The 22,643-nt window shown below is 45.7% G+C and overlaps 2 protein-coding genes across 2 annotated transcripts; both read left to right on the top strand.

Moving 5' to 3' along the window:
• Positions 1–149: 149 nt before the first annotated feature.
• LOC123032156 (sulfotransferase 1C2-like) lies at positions 150–13,011 on the top strand. The gene is made up of 8 exons (XM_044447846.1): positions 150–222; positions 4,613–4,786; positions 4,919–5,047; positions 5,138–5,235; positions 5,889–6,015; positions 7,177–7,271; positions 10,109–10,289; positions 12,296–13,011. Exons 2-8 carry the CDS (start codon positions 4,666–4,668, stop codon positions 12,406–12,408), a joined length of 864 nt encoding a protein of 287 aa, XP_044303781.1. The 5' UTR covers positions 150–222; positions 4,613–4,665; the 3' UTR covers positions 12,409–13,011.
• A 2,602-nt stretch (positions 13,012–15,613) lies between these two features.
• LOC123032155 (sulfotransferase 1C2-like) lies at positions 15,614–20,685 on the top strand. The gene is made up of 8 exons (XM_044447845.1): positions 15,614–15,643; positions 16,209–16,472; positions 16,613–16,741; positions 16,838–16,935; positions 17,164–17,290; positions 18,098–18,192; positions 19,020–19,200; positions 20,410–20,685. The coding sequence occupies exons 2-8, from the start codon at positions 16,301–16,303 to the stop codon at positions 20,520–20,522; spliced, it is 915 nt and encodes a 304-aa protein (XP_044303780.1). The 5' UTR covers positions 15,614–15,643; positions 16,209–16,300; the 3' UTR covers positions 20,523–20,685.
• Positions 20,686–22,643: the final 1,958 nt, after the last annotated feature.

A 22,643-nucleotide genomic window follows, 5' to 3' on the forward strand; every position in this document is an offset into this window, starting at 1 on the left:
TCACGGTGGATGGAATGTTGCTCTGATTTGCTCCTCTGGAGGACATCAAGCACAAGTTCTGCCTTTGTCATTAGGGGCAGAGGCTAGGGTGTCTCACAACAGACCACCAGGGCACCTGGGTTCTTGGCCAGCAAATGCAATTTAAGGCAGGGACACGAAAACCTGTATCCCTAATTTTGGCTCATGGACTAACTTCATGCAGCCCTCAGCATGCAATCTCGGGTAAGTGTCTTTTGCCCTTTCTTTGGTAGCCTGTCATGTGGGAAGGAAGGGAAGAGGGAGAGAAAAGAGTGGCTGAAGGAGGGAAGAGGGCGGCAGACAGAGACACTCACTTTCCTGATCTCCAGGGGAAAAATGTTTAAAGAGGGAAAACATGTGTTGAGCCCAAAATACTCATGATTGCAGCAGGGAACGTGTCGGGGGAGGGAACAATCCATTCCTCCCACAGTGGTCCCCAGAATGGCCATAGGAGGAGGAGGAGGAGGGAGGGGCAAGCATTTACAGGGAGCCTGGTCAACCACCTGCCCTGCTCTGTGCCCCCAAATAGCGTTGCCTTCCAAAGGATTCCTCAATTCAATCTGAAGGTCAAGTGATCCTGACCTTGCAATTGAGTTTGTGCATCTAGAGTTTAGGTATCCAATTAACTTTAACAACGATTCCTGTTGTTTGCCACCAAAAGCAAATTTGTAGCCAACTGTAAATGAAGGCAGCTGGCTACTTAGGTTAGCCAGTCGTTTCAGGGGAGGCTCCATGCTGAGCCTGCTGCTGGAACTATTGCTGGGTTGGTGGACTCCTCCTCCTCCTCCCTACGGGGTGAAATCCTTCCCACTGCAGCTCAGGCCCCGGAGGAACAGGGGCCCTGGCTGTAGCCACAGGCCCTGCATCTGACTGTGGTTGGGACCTGCCATGCTGGCTCTCTCCATCCGAACAATCCTCCTGCAGGTAGGGCGTGACTCAGCCCACCGTGTGTTGTTGCCAGCAGGCTGTGCAAACTCGCCCGGTTACTGGCTGCAGGTCTCCAGGGTTTGGGAGAAGAGGGTTTGCCAGCTCCACCTGGAGGTGCTGGGGACTGAGCCCACAGCCTTCTGACGTGGAAGCACAGGATGAGCTCTACCCTGAACTACAAGGCTTCTGCCAAGCTACAGGGATAATGCAGATGCAGCCCTTCGGGAGGCCAGCTCAAGACCTAGGAAGAGTAATTGCTTGTAGAGGAAATGAGAAGGATGGAATGGGGAGCTTGGATCCCCAGTCCTTTCACTTCTACCACTGTTGATCATCCACAGTTTGCATTGAGGCTTTCACTGAACATGCTTCCGTGTTGCCTGCAAAAGAAATCAGACCACAAACGAGGGCCAGCAGAACCAAATGTTGCACTTAGGGCCTCTTTGATCTGTATCATCCCGTGGATCGTGATGGTGAACCTTTTAGAGACCAAGTGCCCAAACTGCAAGCCAAAACCTACTTATTTATCGCAAAGTGCCAACACTACAAGAAAACCTGAAAACTGAGGTTTTAGCTTAGAAAAAACAGTACGAACAAATATATGTATAACCTTGGCAGTGCACTGACCAGCCATGCTAAAGCTCAGATGACTTGTGGATAATGAGACGTGGCCCGTGATCTCATTGCCTGGCGCCGCTACTCCTTTGTGAGCATGCGCATGGCCCCTGTATGCGCTGTTATCCGATGCTTGGCTGCTGGGGTGAAGCTGGCTTGACTTGGGTCCCATGCAAACAGAGAGGGCTCTGTGTGCCTGCTGCGACACGCGTGCCATAGCTTCACCACCACTGGCCTAGCCCTACTGGTGCACACCCCTAATCCTAATATAGGACTAACGTTCCATTGAAAAGAGGGCGATTCTGAAAAAGCCTTCCTTGAGTAGTTTTTTCTGCACGGCTCAACATTTCTGCCCACTCTAAACACATTCCAACCATCAGAATCATGTCAGGACACCTCGTTTTTCTAACCCTAAGCCTACCCTGGTGCACACCCCTAACCCTAATTTAGGGCTAAAATACCATTGAAAAAGGGGCGGTGTTGAAAAAGCCTTCCTTGAGTAGTTTTTTCTGCACAACTCAACATTTCTGCCCACTCTAAACACATTCCAACCATCAAAATCATGCCAGGACACCTCATTTTTCTAACCCTAACCCTACTCTGGTGCACACCCCTAACCCTAATATATGGGTAAAATGCCATTGAAAATAATGTGATTTTGAAAAAGCCTTCCTTGAGTAGCTTTTTCTGCACAGCTCATCATTTCTGCCCATTCTAAACACATTCCAACCATCAAAGTCATGCCAGGGCACCTCGTTTTTCTAACCCTAACCCTACCCTGGTGCACAACCCTAATCCTAACATAGGGCTAAAATTACCATTGAAAAAGGGGCGGTGTTGAAAAAGCCTTCCTTGAGTAGCTTTTTCTGCACAGCTTAATATTTCTGCCCACTCTAAACACATTCCAACCATCAAAATCATGCCAGGACACCTCGTTTTTCTAACCCTAACCCTACCCTGGTGCATACCCCTAACCCTAATATTGGGCTAAAATTCCATTGAAAAGAGGGCAATTTTGAAAGAGCCTTCCTTGATTTGCAGTGCCAACACTGCAATAAAACCTGAAAACTGAGGTTTTAGTTCAGAAAAAACACCTCACAGCCTTTCCTAGCAAATATATATAACCTTGTGACATTATCGCCTGGCACCACTGCTCCATTTTCAAGCATGCGCATGGCCCCTCTGTGCACTGTCATCCGATGCTCGGCTGCTGGGGCGATGCTGGGGCGCTTTGGCTCGCGTGCTGAGAGAGAGGGCTCTGCGTGCCCGCTGTGGCACACGTGCCATAGGTTCGCCACCACTGCCGTAGATCAACCTTCCCCAACCTCGTGGCCTTCAGAGGCATTTGGGCCACAGCTGCCAGAATTCCCACCCAGCAGGGTGATGGTCTGGGAATTTTGGGTGTTGCAGTCTAAACATGTCTGGAAAGCAAAGTTGGGGAAGGCTGCTCTAGCTCATTTCATTGCAAATGAATGTCTGTGAAATGAAATGAATGGATTTGCTCACCAGGATTCTTAGTTTGGTGGTAAGGAAATAAAAATGGTAATTTCTTGAAGTTTTTTTAACATTCATACGAAGCATACCATTCTTCCAATAAGTATGGTTTCAGTGAGACATATATTGGATCTGCCCCTTTTATCTTTATCACTGAAAATAAATGTCATTAGAACTAGAATGGGAAAAACTAATGCCATTTTTAAGATACACAGATTTGCCAGATGTACCTGCCAAATATGGTTGGATACTATCAGATCTTTGCAAATTGCCCTAAAGAAAACAAGGCCACTTTCTTTTCAGTGGCTATGATTAAGGCCGAAATGACATACGATGTTAATTGTGTAACTTTGGCCTTGAGTTCAGGACTGTTTTTCACAAACTGCAAATACAGGGCCCCTGCTTTGGATGGTGACCCTGGCAGATGGGTGTGGGGAATTTGAGCCTTCTCCCTTCCCACTCTCCTTATCCAGATCGGGCCTCTACATCTGAGATTTGCATCGCTCCTTAAAGTCTCATTCACCCAGCCTAATCTGAAGCAAAATCACCTTCTCCCCGTTTTTATGCTCCCCCTTTGCTCACTGGTTAAAGGCCCATGTGAAGGCCTCCCTTTAAGAGGCCTTGTCATTTGATATCACAGGGCATGACTAGCCAGCTCTTCTAGACAGACTGTCCTTAGCCTCACTAGGAGCATGGGCTCTGGGACTCCCAAGCTCCTTGGGGCACCAAGGAAAATCTGATGTCTCCAAGGGACTGTAGCCTCTTTCTGGGAACCCACCACATTTCTGTGTCCTAAACTACCACCAGTGACTCATGGACATCATAAGATCCCCTGTGCCACACTGGCTCCATTGAAGAAGACTCTGGACCGGATAGACAAAGAGAATGTAGGACTTGCTGGCTTTGGAAGGATCGGAGTCGAACTGAGGACCACTCACGAATGCTTGGCGTAAAGATACTTCTGTGGGCTGGCAGGTGTGCCTACACTTGATCAAGAGAAAGACTTTGGTTCTTGACAAGGATCCTCCATAGCAGAAGCACTGGAGGACTACAGCTCCCATCACCCCCAATCGTGCTGCCTGAGAATGATGGGAGATGTAGTCCCCAAATCTTCAGGGGCCCACGTTCAGGAAGCCTGAATTGAAGGATGGCAAGCTAGAAAACTCTCCCGCACGTGCATGCACACACACACTTGTCTCTCCCTAAGGTTTAAATAATTCAGGAAGCCAACTCAGAGAAAGGACTTGGCAGGATGCCCAGCTGTAGCGTGCGAAAAACTCCAGCCTAGAACATATGCACACTTTCTCTGCTCTGTCATAAAGAGGCACAGCCCTTCCACTATCTGCCCTGCCCTCTTCCTCTTTCTGGAAGAGAGAGAAAGAGCAAAAGGAAGAAGCAGGAGGAGGGAGGCAGGCAGCAGTCCGTAACAGGAGGAAAGACAGCAGGTGGACACAAAATCTAATCCGTGCATCCTCGGGGCTGGGGCGCTGGCTACTCTGGGGAGGTCAGGGGAAAGCACCACCCATTCACATGTCCCCCCCCCCCCTTGCTGTCTTGCTAGGAGTTGGGCCTTCATCTGGGCCAGAAGAGTCAGGCACAGCCCCTGCCCAAGACATGGCTCTGGTGGAGGTCGAGGGGCTCCCTTTGCCCAGTGACACTGCAGAGAACTGGGCTCAGGTCAAAGGCTTCCAGGCTCGGCCTGATGACCTCGTCATCTGCACCTATCCCAAAGCAGGTAAATGTAGGGTGGAGGAGAGACATACCAAGCACTGGCCTCCCTGCAGTGGAGACAGCGGGATGGTGGGGATATTAAGCATTACGGATGAGTTATGGATTCTGAGTGCCTTTTCCCCCATTCTTCTGGTAGGAACCACTTGGATGCAGGAAATTGTGGACCTGCTGCAGCATGGGGGTGATGTGCAGAAATGTGCTCGGGCTTCCGTCCTTGAACGGATTCCATACATAGAGTTGTTCCCCATAAAACCGTTCCGCTCAGGTGAGTAGGGGCCTCTCCTGCTCTGGGGGAAGGAAGGGATGGGGAAGGGTTTTTCTACAGGTGGCTGAATGTTGCCCTCTGATGTTTTAGGCATTGAACTGGCAGAGGCCATGGTTTCCCCACGCGTGCTCAAAACCCACCTCTCGGTCCACCTCCTGCCACCCTCCTTCTGGGAGCACAATTGCAAGGTTAGGATAACTTGGGTGAGGTTGATGGGAGGGATGAATTTAATGTGTGCCAAGGGCAGTTTCAAAGTACCTGGAACCTGAGGCTGTAAATGAAAGACTTCTGAGCATTTTCTCCGTTTTATTACAAAGGTGGAGTATTTCAGTCAACTTTGACTCAGCCAGCCCGGCTATCAAAGTACTGCAGGTGTGGTAGTGTTCCAGTAGAGAGGGAGAGGCACTTTGTTTATGCTCAGAGACACTTTGTTCCCTCCCTTTATACCACATATTTGGGATATCTTGGCCAAGCTCTTGTGAGGTCTCTGGTTGGGGCACAAGGCAGGCAAGGCTGGCTAGGTGCGCTGACCAGGTGAGTGAGGGAGTATCCAGCGGATGCGCAAGCAGGTAGGCCCAATGGATGAGCAGGCAGGGGAGCGATGGCAAGAGATGCACTGGGCAAAGCCTGCCCAAAGCTGATCCTATCCCAGGAAACACTCACCACCGGGCAATAATATTCATCGAATTGCTTCTGGGTAGCATGCAAGGAGGCCAAGATTTGGACGCCTTCTTCAACCCACTTGACCTTGAGATGTGTTGGATGACAGCTGTTATCACCCCCAGCTGGGTACGTTTGACCTGCTTCTCTCCTGGCTGGTCGTTGTATTCATTTTCCACAGATCATTTATGTGGCCAGGAACGCCAAGGACAACGCCGTCTCCTACTTCCACTTCCAACGCATGAATAAACTTATTCCAGACCCTGGAAAGTGGGAAGAATTTCTGGAGAATTTTATTGCTGGCAAAGGTGAGTTAGCTTTGGGGTGGCAGGAGTCTAAGGAAAAGAACAGTGACTGTTTTGTCAGAAGACTTGCCTGCTATTAGGAAGATGATTAGGGATATATTCATGTTAATCCACTTTCAATCAGGTCTCTTTTTACCCAGTTTGCCCTCCTGAACCACGTAGAGTCAAACACTGGGTTTCTTTTCAGCCTTTTAGAAGTTGTAGCTTACGCTCAGGGCTCATTGTTGAGGCAGTTCAGCATGGCACACTTCACTCTGTTAGTGTACCTTAACTTATACTACTCAGTCAAAGCATTTGTATACCCTGTAGGACATAATCCTATGCCCGTAGCAAAAGATGAAGCTGCTACCATGTTTCCCCAAAAATAAGACCAGGTCTTATATTAATTTTTGCTCCAAAAGACGCATTAGCGCTTATTTTCAGGTGATGTCTTATTTTTCACGTACAACAATCTACATTTATTCATATGAAAAAATCTTCATTTATTCAAATACAGCCATGTCTTCTTCCTCTGGAACATCGTCATAACTCTCCAAACCCTTAATTGTGTTGCAATTGTGTTGCCATGTCTTCTTCCTCTGGAACATCGTCATAACTCTCCAAACCCTTAATTGTGTTGCAACGGACATACTAAATGTGTCTGTCTGGGTGATGATCTTAACTGGGGCTTATTTTTGGGGTAAGGCTTATATTAAGAGCATCCCAAAAAATCATGCTAGGGCTTATTTTCCGGTTAGGTCTTATTTTCAGGGAAACAGGGTACTGCAACCCCAGAAAAGCCTTCTGGGATTGCAGGAGGGGCTCCTTTCCTCCACCCTCTCAGCTGCCATTGTTCTTTCCACTGCAGCTCCAAAGGTGGCGAACCTTATTCAGACAAGGCATGCAAGGGGGATTCTGTGGGGCAGGGAGAGGAGGAGCATGGCACCTCCATTTCTGAGAAGGGGCAAACCTTCAGACTGAGGAAATCAGCCATCAAAGTGTTTCAGGTAGTAAGGGAACATGGAAGCAATCCATGGTTCCGCTCTCCTCCTGTGCTTGACTGGATGCCCATCGCCTTCTGATTTCCGAAGATTATGGACAACCAAGTAAGAGTGGGCCCTTGCTGTAAAAAATAATACTTCCAAAGCAGTTTACAGCATTGCTATCTCTTGGGTCTCTTTGCAGTTCCCTATGGCTTGTGGTTAGATCATGTTTGTGGTTGGTGGGAAGCCAAGAACCGTCATCCCATTCTGTACCTCTTTTACGAAGACATGAAAGAGGTAAGCAGTTTTCTCTCTCTCTTTCAGACACACATACAAGTATGCTCAAGTTTTCATTTTCTACTAAGGAGACTCTCAAGAAATGCTCTGAGCAATTACTCTGATGGTGCTGCTGGGAGATTCTGGCAACACTGCCTTCAAAATGTTAAAAAACAAACTGAATTTCCTTATGACTAGGGATGTGTGCGGAATCAGCTTTGTAGGTGGGAATCTATCAGATTCCTTCTGCTCAGCTTTGACCCTGCACTCTGACCCTCTTTCTTACAGCCATGAGTTTGTCTTGGCACCAAGTGTTCCAAGTGTTTGTGCCAGTGCTAACGAGTAAAATATTGATTTAAGATTGATTGATGAGAAAAAAAACCCAAAGAGAGTAAGTAGGCTGGGGGTGTACAATCAAAAGAACAGTTACAGTTTATTCCGACATACAGGAAATGCATGTGGAATGTAAGCAGCTCCCAAAGGGACTACCAAGATGGAGTCTGTACAAGATGCTTTTATAACAAATTAGTTACATACACAGTTTGAGAAGAGGGCGGGGGGATCATTTAGGCAGTTTGCTAAAGGCACATGGGAGTTGAACCATTGGGCTGAATGTGATTCACACATGCATCAACAGAGGAACCTTCAGGACAGCCACATTAGCGTATCTAAGGTGTACATGGAAAAACCATCTTGAAGTGTAAAGCGGTTCTTACAGGCTTTTTGCAGCCATACGATGGCAGGGCTTTTGCCCATTTTGTCCTGACGGCACCCAGGAGTCCAAGCCTCGTGCACACGGCACGAGCGGCAACCCTCTCCTGTGCAGCTTGCAACTGGCGGCCTTTGTCCGTAAGCACATGCCGTGGAGGAAGGTGGCTGGTTGTGTGACTGGAACTCCGTGAAAGTTTGCATCTAGGCTCCACTCACTTCCTAAGCCAGGGCCAAGCAGGAGAAGAAATCTGACGAGCCGGGGGAAGCCCAGTTCCAGAACTCTACTCATGACTACCTCTGTGTTGCAAACAACCAAAAATTATCTGTCCTGTCCTGTACTGTAATGTGACTTCATCTTACGGGGTAACTGGCTGGGCTTGCATATTGGTTTTGGTAAAGGCCTGTTTTGGACTCTGTTGACGCTTGTCTGTAGAACATCGATCTTTCAGGCTAAATTTCAGTGGCGACTTCTCAAATAGGAGCAGTGAGGAAGTTTTCGAGGTGCAAATTCCTTGGCCTTTGTAATTCCACTCTGTTCCCATGATCCCTCACACACGAAAGTTTACAGGGCCTTTATACAAAGCCCTCATCCTCCCAAGGCCTCACTTGTGTTTTCCAGCCATTTTTGCAGCTTTTTAAGAGAGAGAAAAATACAGCATGTTCCTGTATTTATTTATTTATTATTTATTTATTTAAAACATTTCTATGCCGTCCCCATCACCACAAAGCCTCGGGGCGGCTCACAACATTCATAAAAAATACAATTAATAATTTAAAAACTGGTACCATCTTGGCTATATATATTAAAATCTATAAATACAATAATAATAAATTAACAGTTAAAATAACTTTTAAATAAAAAGGTCTTGGCCTGGCGCCTAAAAGCAAATAGTGACGGCGCCAGGTGGACCTCTCTGGGGAGCGCATTCCATAGGTGGGGCGCCACCACAGATAAGGCCCTCCTCCGGGTACTCACCCTCCTAATATCATTCATGGAGGGTTCCCGGAGAAGGGCATCAGCTGCTGATCGTAGGGGGCAGGAGGGCATATATGGACGCAGATGTTCCTTTAGATAACCAGGTCCCAAGCCGTTAAGGGCTTTACAGGTCATAATGTATGCTGCCATTATTCACCAGAGGAGCCTAGAATAGCTTTGCAGTTCTGTTCTACACCCCAGTACCACCTCGCAACCGACTAGTGGAATGTATAGGAACATATTGAAAAGAACAGAGGGAAACACTGGGAGAGAAAAAAAATCACATGAAGGACATGCAATCCCTCCTGCAAAGAATAAGAAGTAAGATATCTCAGTAATGTGTCAGGTTATATGCCTCAAGAAGAGAGGTCATAAGAAAGATCAGGTTGGTCACCATGGAGGACCCCTGGCCTATCTAGCTGGCCACTGCAGTAAAAATGGGATTGAATCCACATCTAAACAGATTCTGGAAAGAAGAACAGTAAGACTGATAAAACTGATAAAAGAAAAAATTGGGATTCTCAGTGAAAGCATGGCTTCCTTTTTCCTGATATGTAAAAACTGGAATTATCAACAAAAAATAAAGCATCCTGAAATAAAGATATTTTCCAGAGATTCTGAAAACTATACACTGCCGATGCTTGCCTGATCTCCAGATATAGGGGGTTCCACTCTGAGGACTTTTTGCACAAAATAATAATATGATCATTTATGTAGCATAAAGCAAATCTTTGAAAAAGAAAGATTCAACCAGTCCATTTTTTGTTTCTCAACTGAAAGATGTCCATTTGAGACTCTACTTCAAGAAGGTATAAGGACGGGTGTGTAGGTGAAGGAAACTGACCTTCTTATGGATCCTAGCCAAATGGGATTTCTAGAAACATTCTCCGTAATATGATCAGGAAGAAATACCAATCACCCCAAAACATAGAAGACTCCAAAATCCCAAACGGAGGCCCTTAAATAAGCAGATCTGGTTCACTGGAAGCTCCTTGTAGCTTTCCTGATGCCAGATCACAAGTATTTTGGGCAATTGTGAGGGAACAGCATGACAGTACGGTATCTTCTCTTCGGTGAGATTTTAAATCTTTACATCTTGGTTTGTATGGAATGTCCTGTGCACAACCCTATTTTCCAGGCTCTGCATCAAAATGCTTGTCTCCTTCCCCAGGACCCAGCTCGTGAAATCAGGAAAGTTGCCCAGTTCCTGGGCCTAGAGCTCTCGGAACCAGTGCTGAGCCGGATTGTGGAGCACACAACATTTGAGAGCATGAAAGCAAACCCAATGACGAATTACACCAACTTGCCTTCTTCTGTCTTGGACCAGACTGTATCACCCTTCATGAGAAAAGGTGAGGACCAGAGGCTGAGCTCCAGGTGCATCCAATAGGAGCTGAGCCATCATCACTATCATCTTCATCATTGCTTCAACACTATAAAGTGCCACAATAGATGTTGCGCATCGATTTTACAGGATAAAATGCATGGGGTCAGGTTGGTCTCCCCCAGAAATGAAGTTCTTACCTGAATAAGGCATTCTTCCTGTGGCCCTTTCCTCTGAACCCTGGTTTTTTATTTTTATTTATTTATTAAAACATTTTTATGCCGCCCCATTCGCCGAAGCCTCGGGGCGGTTTACAACAATAAATTAATATAAACATTAAAAATCCAAAAAATACAATATAAAATAAGCTGCCCTGGCCAGATAAAATCAGTTAATACTAACAGTTAAAATACCGCTTAAATAAAAAGGTTTTCGCCTGGCGCCGAAAAGCAAATAACGACGGCGCCAGGCGGACCTCTCTGGGGAGCGTGTTCCATAAGTTGGGCGCCACCGCAGAGAAAGCCCTCCTCCGAGTAGCCACCCTCCTAATTTCCTTCCCGGAGGGTTCCCAGAGAAGGGCCTCTCCCGCTGATCTCAAGGGGCGGCTGGGCATATATGGACGTAAGCGCTCCTTCAGGTAACCAGGACCCAAGCCGTTTAGGGCTTTATAGGTCATTACCAACACCTTGAATTGGTTGTGGGATGGGGCAGTCTCTGGTGCCCCAGGGGTGCCTGCCCGTCGGAGCTGAGTGGGCCTGAGTGGGCATGTAGGTTGCACTCATAGTTAGAGGTCAAGAGCATCCAGTTCAGGAGCATTACGAATGGCCCACCATGAGAGATAAGCCAGAGGGAGGCAAGCTATGCCCAAAAGCTGGATGTCGCTTCATCCTAGTTTCAGAAGTCTCCAACAAGGGATTACTTTAGCTCTCCAACAAGAGCTATTGGTTCCTCTCCTGACCACCTGCTGGGTAGGAAGGAAAGGGGTGAGGGATAGAGGGAGAGCAGTGTGTGTGAGGGAGAAGAGGCTGCGAGAAAGAAGGAGAAGGAGTGGTGTCAAACAGCGAGGGAAAGAGAAACAGGTGGTGGAAAGAGAGTTAGAGAGAGATTGAGGAGGGATGTCAGAAAAAGAGAGAAGAAAAGAGGGGATGGGCATAACCTTATGCATTAACCCAAAAGAGGAAAGATCCTCAATAAGAAGACCAGCAATCTGCGCAACAGTTGCATGTGTAAATTTATATTTATAGGTGAAGATTTGGAAATAACTATAATAGAAATAGAAATACAATATATCTGGCCAGATGCTAACTGTGGATGGACATCTTCAGGGCCCGTGGATGCACTCTCTTTTTATAGTTCTTTAACAATAAATGGGTTTTGGACTGGACTCTTCAAATGATGCAAGATGGGCAAAAAAATCCCAGGTTCACATATAAGCTGATAGGATCTGAGCCAGTGGAAACTAATCAGGAAAGAAATTGAGGGGTTATTTATTTATTTAGTAAACTCATATTCCGCCCCGTTTGCCAAAGCCTCAGTTATGCTGGACAGCATGTTGGAAATGTCTACCCAGTGTGTATAAACAGTGGCAAAGGCAAATTCCATATTGCGCAAAATTAGAAAAGGTATTAAAAACGAAACTATGACTCTCATGCTGCCCTTAAGTAGACGGTATAATCACAGTTGCAATACTATGTACAGTTCAGGTCACAGCATGGAAAAAGGGATTTTGTCAAGTTGGAAAAGTGCAGAAAAGGGCAACTGAAATGCTGAGGGGATGAAGCGGCTCCCGTGAGGAGAGATCACAATGTCTTGGGCCATATAGCTACTATGTCGCGAGAAACAGAGGTGGGCAAAATTGTGCTGGTGCAGCGTGAATAGATAAGGAGACAGTCTTCTCTCGCATATTATTAGGGCTTGCTTGGGAGTAAGAGACGTGCTCTCGAGAGTTTGAAATCTGCCGTGTTAGAACAGAAGGGAAAGAGAAAAACAACGTGGACTGCTAATGTGCTTCGATCTGTTTTCCCCTTCCTGCAGGCATTGTAGGAGACTGGAAGGAACACTTCACAGTGGCACAAAGTGAATGGCTGGACAGCATCTGTGGCCCGGCACTGGAAAACAACCACCTGAAGTTCCGCACGCAGCTATAAGGATCTCTCTTTGGCTGCTGCAAAGATTTTTTGCCCAAATGCCTGTTGATTTCACCTGCTCTAAAGAAAATAATCCTCAATACTTCACACGTTATGTTCATCCATGCAAGTGCGGTAGAGGATGGATCTTATAAAAATCAAATCTATTGTTTTTAAGGGCCTTTTTCCCCCTTGCAAATGAATTTCAGTGGATTGATTGTATTAGTTTGAAATTATTCCCCCACATCCTCACTTTCTGATGATGAGAGAAATAAATTTGTACCACGTATCTTCTTCTTCAAAGGATTGCAAGGTAGCATATCAAGGGTCTATTTATTTTATCTTCACATGAAGTCAGTAATTAGATTGCAGAAGTAACACAATAATAGGTTTAAAGACGGCAGACAGTGGCTCAGCCTTCTTCAACCAATTGCCATGCTGGCTGGGAAGGATGGGAGTTGCAGTGCAATATGCCTGGAAGGTGCCACATTGGGGAAAGCTGGCCAAATGATACCTAAACTTGTAGATACTGGTCTGCTAATGTGGGCTTATCCTGTTGCTTAGTCGCGAAGTCATGTCCGACCCATCACGACTCCATGGACAACATTCCTCCAGGCCTTCCTGTCCTCCACCATCCCCCAGAGTCCACCTAAGCTCACACCAACTGCCCCAGTGACTCCATCTAGCCACCTCATCCTCTGCCGTCCCCTTCTTCTTTTGCCATCTATTGTTCCCAGCATTAGGCTCTTCTCCAGGGAGTCCTTCCTTCTCATTAGGTGGCCAAAGTATTTGAGTTTCATCTTCAGTATTTGGCCCTCTAAAGAGCAGTCAGGGTTGATCTCCTCTAAAGACTGACTGGTTTGATCTCCTTGCAATCCAAGGGCCTCGCAGGAGTCTTCTCCAGCACTGGGAAAACCATAGCCTTGACTATACGCACTTTTGTCGTCAGGGTGATGTCTCTGCCTTTCAGTATGCTGTCTAGATTTGCCATAGCTTTCCTCCCCAGGAGCAAACATCTTTTAATTTCTTGGCTGCAGTCCCCATCTGCAGTGATCATGGAGCCCAGGAAAATAAAATCTGTCACTACCTCCATTTCTTCCCCATCTATTTGCCAGGAAGTGAGAGGACCGGATGCCATGATCTTAGTTTACTTAATGTTGAGTTTCAAGCCAACTTTTGTGCTCTCCTCCTTCACCCGCATCAAGAGGCTCTTAAGTTCCTCTTTCTGCCATGAGAGTGTTATCATCTGCATATCTGAGGTTGTTGATATTTCTCCCAGAGATCTTAATTCCAGCTTGTGATTCATCTAGCCCCACCTTTTTCATGATGTGTTCTGCATATAAGTTAAATAAGCAAGGCAACAGTATACAGGCTTATCCTAATTAGATCTAAATTGGAAGTACAGGGAATTACAGTTCCAGAAGATAATAGAAAGAGTGTGTTGAAACCTGCCCACCTGTCTCAACCTTACAGGCAGTTCCACAACGTCCTTTCTTCTGTACAAAACATTCATTTTTATTTACATGAAAATTAAAAAATATCTTACATAACCATGCTGATAAAATGTATCTTTGTCCTTACTTAACATTTGTACATAATGTATTGCCCCTAGATTTTTATAGCCCTGGAAGAAGGACCAGAATATATGCTACTAATCAAAATGTGCTGAAAAATAAAATGTTACTGTATTATTACCTGGCACTTGTTTTCTCCATTCCAGTGTACTTCCAGATGCAAATAGCCTTTTTTCCTAGAAGAGCCAACCTTATGGGTGGATGAGCTGAGCAGTTGCTCTAGGTCTGAGTTTTAATCTTTGTTGAATGATTATTCTTTAATAAATTTACATACCTCTTACCGTATTTATTTCTCTAGGTGGTTTGAATATAATATCTGAAGTGATGTAGGATGAAAAAAAGTAGCAAGTGTCAAACTTTCATTTTTTAGGGTTCTACAAGTTATTTGGGAAGAAATACAAAACATGAATTTCCATGAGTTAAAGTAGTATCTTTTATCAATTGCCAGTGCGATGTCATTTGTTCTAAGGAAAAATAGATGTAACTTTCCTTTGACACCCTTTGCAATTTGACACAAACTAGATAACTTGGCAAGATCGCAAAACATTGCAAAAGCTTCCTTTGCGATGCATGTCCTACAGGTTAAACTCTGCAATTGCCCAGCCTTAGTCATGGAATTTAACAGGGTGTCCAGAAAATGTTGTCTTCTTTTTTAGCCTTTCATGTTTTACAAAGCATCATTTTTGGATTTTCTTTATCAGAAGTTAAAATTGCAAAGGAAGAAAAGAGAGACCAGCTGGATGATGCCTTGTAATTAGTAACTTTGGGAGCCCCGTGTCCAAATGCAAGCCAAGACTGCAGTCCTTAAATGCACTTGGATGGAAGGAAGGAAGGAAGCCTCTGCAGAGAATGTGGGGCCTATTTCTGACCAAAAATTTTTTAGGATAGTGATGTTAAGCATTCCAACTGTGTGTTGTCTTCAATCTGGGTGCAGTGCTGGTTCCAAACTGAATGTTGGCATCCCAGCAACCCTTGCAGGGCTCCTTGTTCTAAACCAGTTTTCAACTGCCGGTCTGCAGACTGGTGCCAGTCCGCGGGAGATTTCCTGCCAGAGACGCCTCAGTGGGAGCCGGCTGGGAGACACACCATGCCCATTGCAGCATTTTGTTCTTTTGTTGGCATTTTTTGTTGTTCAGTTTCTGGTTGTTTTGGAGAATTTTCATTTTGGGGGGGGGGTATTGTGTGTGGAAACTAACACACAGAATACTGTATTATGTGTATGGTGCTTTTTGTTTCTACCTCAGCGGTGCCTGAGGTGGTTTTCCTGTTTCCACTGGTCAAAATTATTGAACACAGGCTATGCCCTTGCTATCTTCAGATAAGGTTGCATGAACTTCTCGGGCACTGCACCCAAGGATACCTCTTTTATTGGTTTAACAGAGGTTGAAGTTCTTCCAGTAGCTTTCATGCCATGTCGGTGTAATGCACTTTTACCCAGAGATACACATGTAACCCCACATAAGTCAGCTCATTAGATGGTACATACAGTGAACTAGGGAAAGTCCTGGCTAAATGCCAAGCATTTGCATGCAAAAAAAAAAGCACCAGTGAACAAAGAAACACCCGGTTCTTTTCAAAACACACCCATGAGCCATGAGCTAAAGTGAGGGAGCAAGAGAGAGAGAGGGACAGATTTTAGCAGAAAAGAACATCAGACAGTCTGAGAGAGGAGAGAGGACCTGGTAGGTGGACATGCATCTTCACTCTGGGGCCAGCAGTTAGCACCAGGATAAAGAGGGCAAGAAGTGTAGTTCAGAGGCATGAAGAAAATATACTTGCTGGTTAATGTTTCCCTGCCCTTCCCATCCTAGGGATCAAGGCTCACTGGAGTCACAGAGGAACCCCCAAATGGTGTGGGAATGGATATTGATTCAGATGAAGGGGAAAGGAGGAGGCGAAAACTAAAAGCCAAGGTCAGAAGAAATAAGCAAGAGGGGAGGGGAGGGCCCCAGGTATTCCTGTAATAGGAAGCCAGAGTATTTCTGAAGAGGAGCAGGTGGGAGACACGGACATGATAGTTCAAAGATGTGGAGTGAGACATTCTGCTAACCGGCTCTGAGAAATCAGGGACTGTCTTGAGGGTTTGATTTTTGGTCGCTGGGAAGGGAAAGGCATTAGCTAATTTTAAGACGTCTGAAATCAACTTTCACCTGGGTCAGACTGCATTAAAGAACTGATTCTATGGAATGGGAACACAGGTTTGTTCATGTATTATTGTGACCCAAAGGCAGCATTGCTGACTTACAGCTTAACATAGTAAGACCTGTTGATTGGAAGAACGGAGCTTGTGCTTAATTCTGACAGAGAGGGTGAGGCGATCCTGGCACCCACTCCAGAGGATGGATTTCCAGTCAGCAATGGAGGCATTGGACCCCAAGGATACCAAGCGCTGCACCTTGGAAGAGGTGCAGGGGGTCCCTTTGTTCCCAGACCTGGTGGAGCAGTGGGATTCTCTGTGGAACTTTAAAGCCCGGCCTGATGACCTTCTCATTTGCACTTATCCCAAGGCAGGTAAATGGGGTCTGAGGAGAAATGGGCTGAGGGGAAGAGGAAAAGTTATGGAAGAGGGAGTTATAGAGCTGTGAAACTACAGACCACTGGATCAATGGTACATTTTCCATGCCTCTTTTCTCAACAACCCTCCTCGCCAGGGACCACCTGGATGCAGGAAATTGTGGACATGATACAGCAAGGAGGAGACGTACAGAAATGTGCACGGGCCCCCATCTACGAACGGATACCTTTTATAGAGATGTGTTTTATAAAACTTCTCCCCACAGGTGAGGAGGAAGTGCTGCTTCAGGAAGATTCTGGGTGAGGGTGAAAGGAGGGTTCTATTCAGCATAAGTCCGATTTGTTCCTACCTCACATTTCAGGTTTCGAAATGGTGGAGGCCATGCCTTCCCCAAGAACACTCAAATCTCACTTCCCAGTCCATCTCCTGCCTCCTTCCTTCTGGGAACAGAACTGCAAGGTGAGTGCAAATGGAATGAAGCTGATGGACTTCCCCTGAGCCACGGTTCATCTTGGAAGTTCTTTCTATTGCCTGGCTCAAGCTTGGAACGTGTGGAAAATATTACAAAAGAAGGCAATGGGATTAAAGTGGAAGAGGAGGAGAATTTTGAATAGTGTGGGTGTGGAGAGCAAAATTCTTGGAGCTATGACTCCTGGGCTCCCTTTTCTTGATGCTGGAATTCCACAGATCATATACGTGGCCAGGAATGCGAAGGACGTTGCAGTCTCTTACTTCCACTTCCACCGCATGGGCAAGCTGTTTCCAGAACCTGGAAACTGGGATGAGTTTTTGGAGAAGTTCATTGCTGGGAAGGGTGAGTAGAAGCCAGTAATGAAACGTAGGAGCAAAGAGACCAAATCTTGGCACCTTTTCCATCCAGGAGATTGGGCCAGGATCCTTGAGTTTAGTCTTCAGGTCTTTGAGAAGGAATGGAGCCTACTACAATTAGAGATGTATGAGAATTTCTTATTAGCTCACAAATCATCGAGATTTGCCCCATTCACAATCCAGCATGTGAATGGGAGAACATTTTTAAAAAATGTTCTCACATTCCTGAACTTGCATCCAGGTTTGAAAAATGTGCACTTTGAGTGTATGGAAAAATAGGCTGCAAATCGAAACAGGAATGAGCCAAAGTAGCTTCAACATGAACATCGGTGAACTCCAATACGCTTTAGTGCAATAGCTGTGCGGCAAGGATTAGCAGGTCCTGAAAGAGGTAGGTGTCTCTCTGTGTGTGTGTGTGTGTGTGTGTGTGTGTGTGTGTGTGTGTGTGTTAGGGCATGAAAAGAAAAAGAAGCTACAAAATCACAAAGGTGGCTGCTATCATCTGATCGATGGTTCAGCAAAAATCTGAATCTGTGAATCATTCAACTGCACTTTCTGTAATATATTAAGGTATTTATTTCCCAACCTGGTTCCCCCTCCGGTCACCAGATGTTTTACACTACAAACTTATTCGTGAACATTGGCCATGCTGGCTGGGGCTGATGGGAGTTGAAGTCCAAAGCATCTAGTGCGTGCCCATGTGGGGAAGGCTGGACTGAGTGGGGAGGCAGGGGAGGTGGGAGACAAACCAGGGACCCACTGCCGACTCTGCTTCTCGTGTCTCCCTTCACAGTCGCCTGGGGCTCTTGGTCTGACCATATTCTGAACTGGTGGAAGGCCAAGGATCATCACCCGATTCTGTACCTCTTCTATGAAGACATGAAAGAGGCAAGTACCTGCCCCCCCCCACACACACACAGGGGCCAAGCCTTGTTTAGAGCCATGCGGGGGGGGGGGGAGTTTATTGCATGGGCCTCCTCCCACATGGATTCTACAGTCCCATGTAGTCCCATGATTTGTATTGACAGCCCTGACCTCGCAGTAATCAGTCAGCATTTTCAGCTGCATTAAACAATTATGCACGTATTTTGGGGACCGGCAAATGCTGCCAATGGCAGCTGTTCCCTCCTGTCCCTGATCGGTGCTTTTTTCTTCCCTCCTGTTGCCCTCCCAGTTTCTCATGTATGAGGAACTTTCTAAAGAAAGCACATCAGAAAAGGAAGCACAGCTCCCTTGGAATCCCTGGCAGGCTTTTCTTGAAGTTGCCCTTTTTGTCTGAATTCAGGTCCAGTTTAAAGAAAAGCTGAGGAAGAGCAGGCAGGAGACTTGAACAGTTAGCATTTGGGCTGCGGCCTGATCAGGGGGGCACACCAGTCCCTTGGTCACCTTCAGTGCTGATCCCAGCTCTGGAGAGGCTCTGGGTAGCAGAAGAGTGCAAATAAACAAATGGAAACAGCGTTTCCTTTCATCATGAGAAATAATACCCTATTTTCCCTGCTCTACAAAAACTTGCTGAAAGTGCTGTTTGTAAACAGAGAACCATTTTGACTAATGGGTGGTATATAAAATATATAAGTAACTAAAATAAATAGAAGTGAAACTGGGTGATCACAATGCCATCTGAACAACCTGTAAAGCACTGTGAGTAAGGAATGACAAGTGCACAACAAATATTTTGTATGGAAACGCGCTCTCGCTTTCTCTTTCCTTCCCAGGATCTAGCCCGGGAAATCCGGAAGGTAGCGCATTTCCTGGGTGTAGAGCTCCCAGAGCCAATTCTGAACCGGATCGTGCAGCACACGCAGTTTGAGAGCATGAAAGCAAACCCGATGTGCAATCTCAGCACCATGCCGCCTGAACTTGTAGATCCGAACATGCCTCCGTTCATGAGAAAAGGTAAGGTTGAAGAGGAACATAAAGCTAGGACAGCTGCTTCCATCCCTGGAAGGGCCTCTCAGACCTCATACGGGGTGTTAGTAGCTGGGTGATGTCTAAGATCATTTTGCACTCTTTCCTCTTGTTGGCAGAAGATTGCTCTGTGGATATTGGCACCAGAGAAGCTTTAGTGCCATCCCACAAAATACACAATGTGATTATTTCTAGGAACACTGAGGTAATAGTGGTTCATCTTAAACTGGGACTCAGGAGATATGGCTTTGAGCCCCCACTCAGCCATGAAGTTTCCTGTGTGAGTTTGGGCCCCAGCTCCTTCCTCTTAACTTATTTACCTCCCATGATGATCAAATGGAGAGGAAGAGGAGCGTATGAGCTGCCCTGGGTTCCTTGAAGAGGAAGAAAGGCCAGATATAACTGTCCTGTTAAAAAGGAGTGATACCTGCTTCATGGAAATAAACAAAAAGGTCAACATAAACCACCAAATCATAGAGTAGAGTTGGAAGGGGCCAGAGGGCCATGGGGTCCAAACTTCTGCTCAGTGCAGGACTCCAAGTTGAACCATCCCTCTCAGACAGCTGTCCAGATGGTTTTTCTTTGCCCTCGCAGCACCAAAACTTGGATATTATTATTATTATTATTATTATTATTATTATTATTAGAACATTTCTATGCCGCCCCTTGCTGAAGCCTCGGGGCGGCTTACAACACAATAAGATACAATACAATACAAAATAACAATATAAAATTAAAATAAATAATATAAAATAAATAAATAAAAAATATAAACGATATAAAAGAAGTGAAAAGAAAAGAAAAGAAAAGAAAAGAAAAGAAAAGAAAAGAAAAGAAGTCGTCCTGGCCAGACTGGAAGGAGAACACTCACCTGCTGCAATGCAAATGTATGATACATTTCTGATATATTCATTGCTATGGATGTATACTAATTCATGAATGTGTATTTTGAAAAACAGAATGTTTTAAAAAGGGTTTACCTTGAGCACTACGTTGGGGACGCCTTTATGGGCGCCACTGGAGTTGTTTGTGGGTGGCATGATGCTCACATGCTCCATGTTGAGGAGCTTTAGGGAGCTGCCTTCTGGTTTGCCCTGGGAGGACTCAGACGGTTGCTAAGGCACCAGTGAAAGCTGAGGCCAAGGATGAGGGGTGGCACAGAGAGGACGGGCTTATGGCAGCTTTCTCTGCTTGCAGGCATCGTCGGAGACTGGAAGGAACACTTCTCAGAGGCTCAAAGGAAACAGCTGGATGACATCTGTACCCAGTTACTGGCAGGCACTGGCCTGACCTTCCGCACAGAGCTATAAGTGCCTCTCTGGACCACTCAACTTCAGGAAAATATGTTTGTGGAACATTGATTTCAACTGCATGTAATAAAATGTGACCAGAAACCCCAAGTGTTGGGAAAATTCAGATAAATCCTGATAGGAAAAGGTTGCTTATATGTGCCTTTGTGTTATAAAATCAAACCTGCAGCCCTTTCTCAGAAAGCACCTGCATTCCAAGCCAGGTCACTGTTTAGTTGCTCTATGTTGTGAGCCGCCCCGAGGCTTCGGCAAGGGGCGGCATAGAAATGTTTTAATAAATAAAAAATAAATAAAATAGTCCTGCTGTTACTTTAGGAAGATGGACTGAGAAACTGTTGGAAGCTAACACTATGAGTGAGGAAATACCTGCGTTCTCCTCAGCTGCAGGAAAGCTGAAACAATGGTGTCCATTTGTTTCCGAACAGACCCACCTAAGCATCTAGTCCCACAGAGGCAAGCCCCTGCTGAGTGTGGTTGTCAAACCAGATTGCCTGAATGGTTCCTCCATCAGACACATTTTGTATGTTTAAACAGCTCCGCTGGCTGACCTGAACTGTCAAGAATTTGCTAGACTGACCTATCAATGCAGCAATCAGTAATGTTTTCCATACTATTGTTACTGGTATTTCTGATCAGTATAGAACACTATGTCATGCCTAAAGACATCATGCCTAAAAAATTGTACCAACATTATCTGGAAACTGAACACTCTGCATTGGTGTACATGACTAGCAGGTTATAAAAGTGTCTGTACATGGGCTGTGATTTTGCAGTTGAGTTTGCCTCTACCTGGTAATATATTATTATTAGTGACTGCAGGTACTGAATCACCAATCAATAAAGCACCAGAGGTTCAGATGTTTGATCTTTCCTATGGACGCGAGTATTTATTTCCTTGCAGATTGAAAACAAAGATTCTGTCACAAGGAAGGGCCAGCCAAACCAAACTCTATGACTGTGTATGGCCATCTGTGTTTTGAGGGGTTTTACACTTGCAAATGTGTTTCAACAAAATGAATGGATCGTTTCTAGTTGGATGGTGGGAAAAAGGCCAGGTATAAGAAGGGAGTGGCAAGGATCAACTGAACTTGACTCTTCAGGGTGCGTAGCCAAGTGGCAGGTGCATACCTATAAGTGCACAGCAGTTAGCAAGAGTAAGGTGGAGAACATGTGCGGGGGGGGGGGGAATTTTCCACCTTGGTGGTGAAATGAGAATCTTTGCATGTTCAGAGTCTAAACATGAAGTGGCGCAGGAAGGTTATATGACAGCTGGACGTCCAGCTGCTCCTAGCACTACTTTGAATCAGAAATGGAAATACCTTGGATCCTGTTTGGAACAAGAGCATGTTCTCTTCTGGGTCATTCTGACAGGCCCTTTCAACCAGCGGCTCCCACAGAATTTTTCCTGCTTGTCTTCAGCAGTGTCAGCAGGTAAGTGCACACTTGGCTGCTTTCAAAGCCGCGAATATAATGTGTAGCCAGACTCTTGCATTAATTGAGAAGCACATATGAGGGGCTGGAGACAGTCGCCTGTGGACTTCGTTTCCCTCCCTCCATTTCATACTGCCATTTCTTTCACGATCACAAGCCTATGCCTGCTGCTCTGCAATCAAAGGTAGGTAAGCATTTTATTTATGTACTGTGCAGGCCAAAAGTAGGTATATTGTACACTTTGGGACACGGAGGACCTCACACAGTAGATGAACTGAAGGAGTTTATCTTGCAAGTATTTATTGACATTGGTGCTAACTGGAATTTGTGTCACAGTGTCGGAGATAGGTTCCAGAAATGTTGCAGCATTGATGGAGAACATTTTGAGTACCTAAGAGACGAGGCAGGGAAGAAATGGAGGTGACGGATTTTATTTTCTTGAGCTCTAAGATCACTGCAGATGGTGACTGCAGCCAAGAGATTAAAAGACACTTGCTCCTGGGGAGGAAAGTTATGGCAAATCTAGACAGCATACTAAAAAGCAGAGACATCACCCTGCTGCCAAAAGCTCATATAGTCAAAGCTATGGTTTTCCCAGTTGTAACGTGTGGCTGTGAGAGTTGGACCATAAGGAAGGCTGAGTGCCAAAGGATTGAGGCCTTTGAATTGTGGTGCTGGAGGAGACTCCTG

This window comes from Varanus komodoensis, unplaced genomic scaffold (genome assembly GCF_004798865.1).
Source record: "Varanus komodoensis strain SLA01 unplaced genomic scaffold, ASM479886v1 scaffold53, whole genome shotgun sequence".
Taxonomy (NCBI): domain Eukaryota; kingdom Metazoa; phylum Chordata; class Lepidosauria; order Squamata; family Varanidae; genus Varanus; species Varanus komodoensis.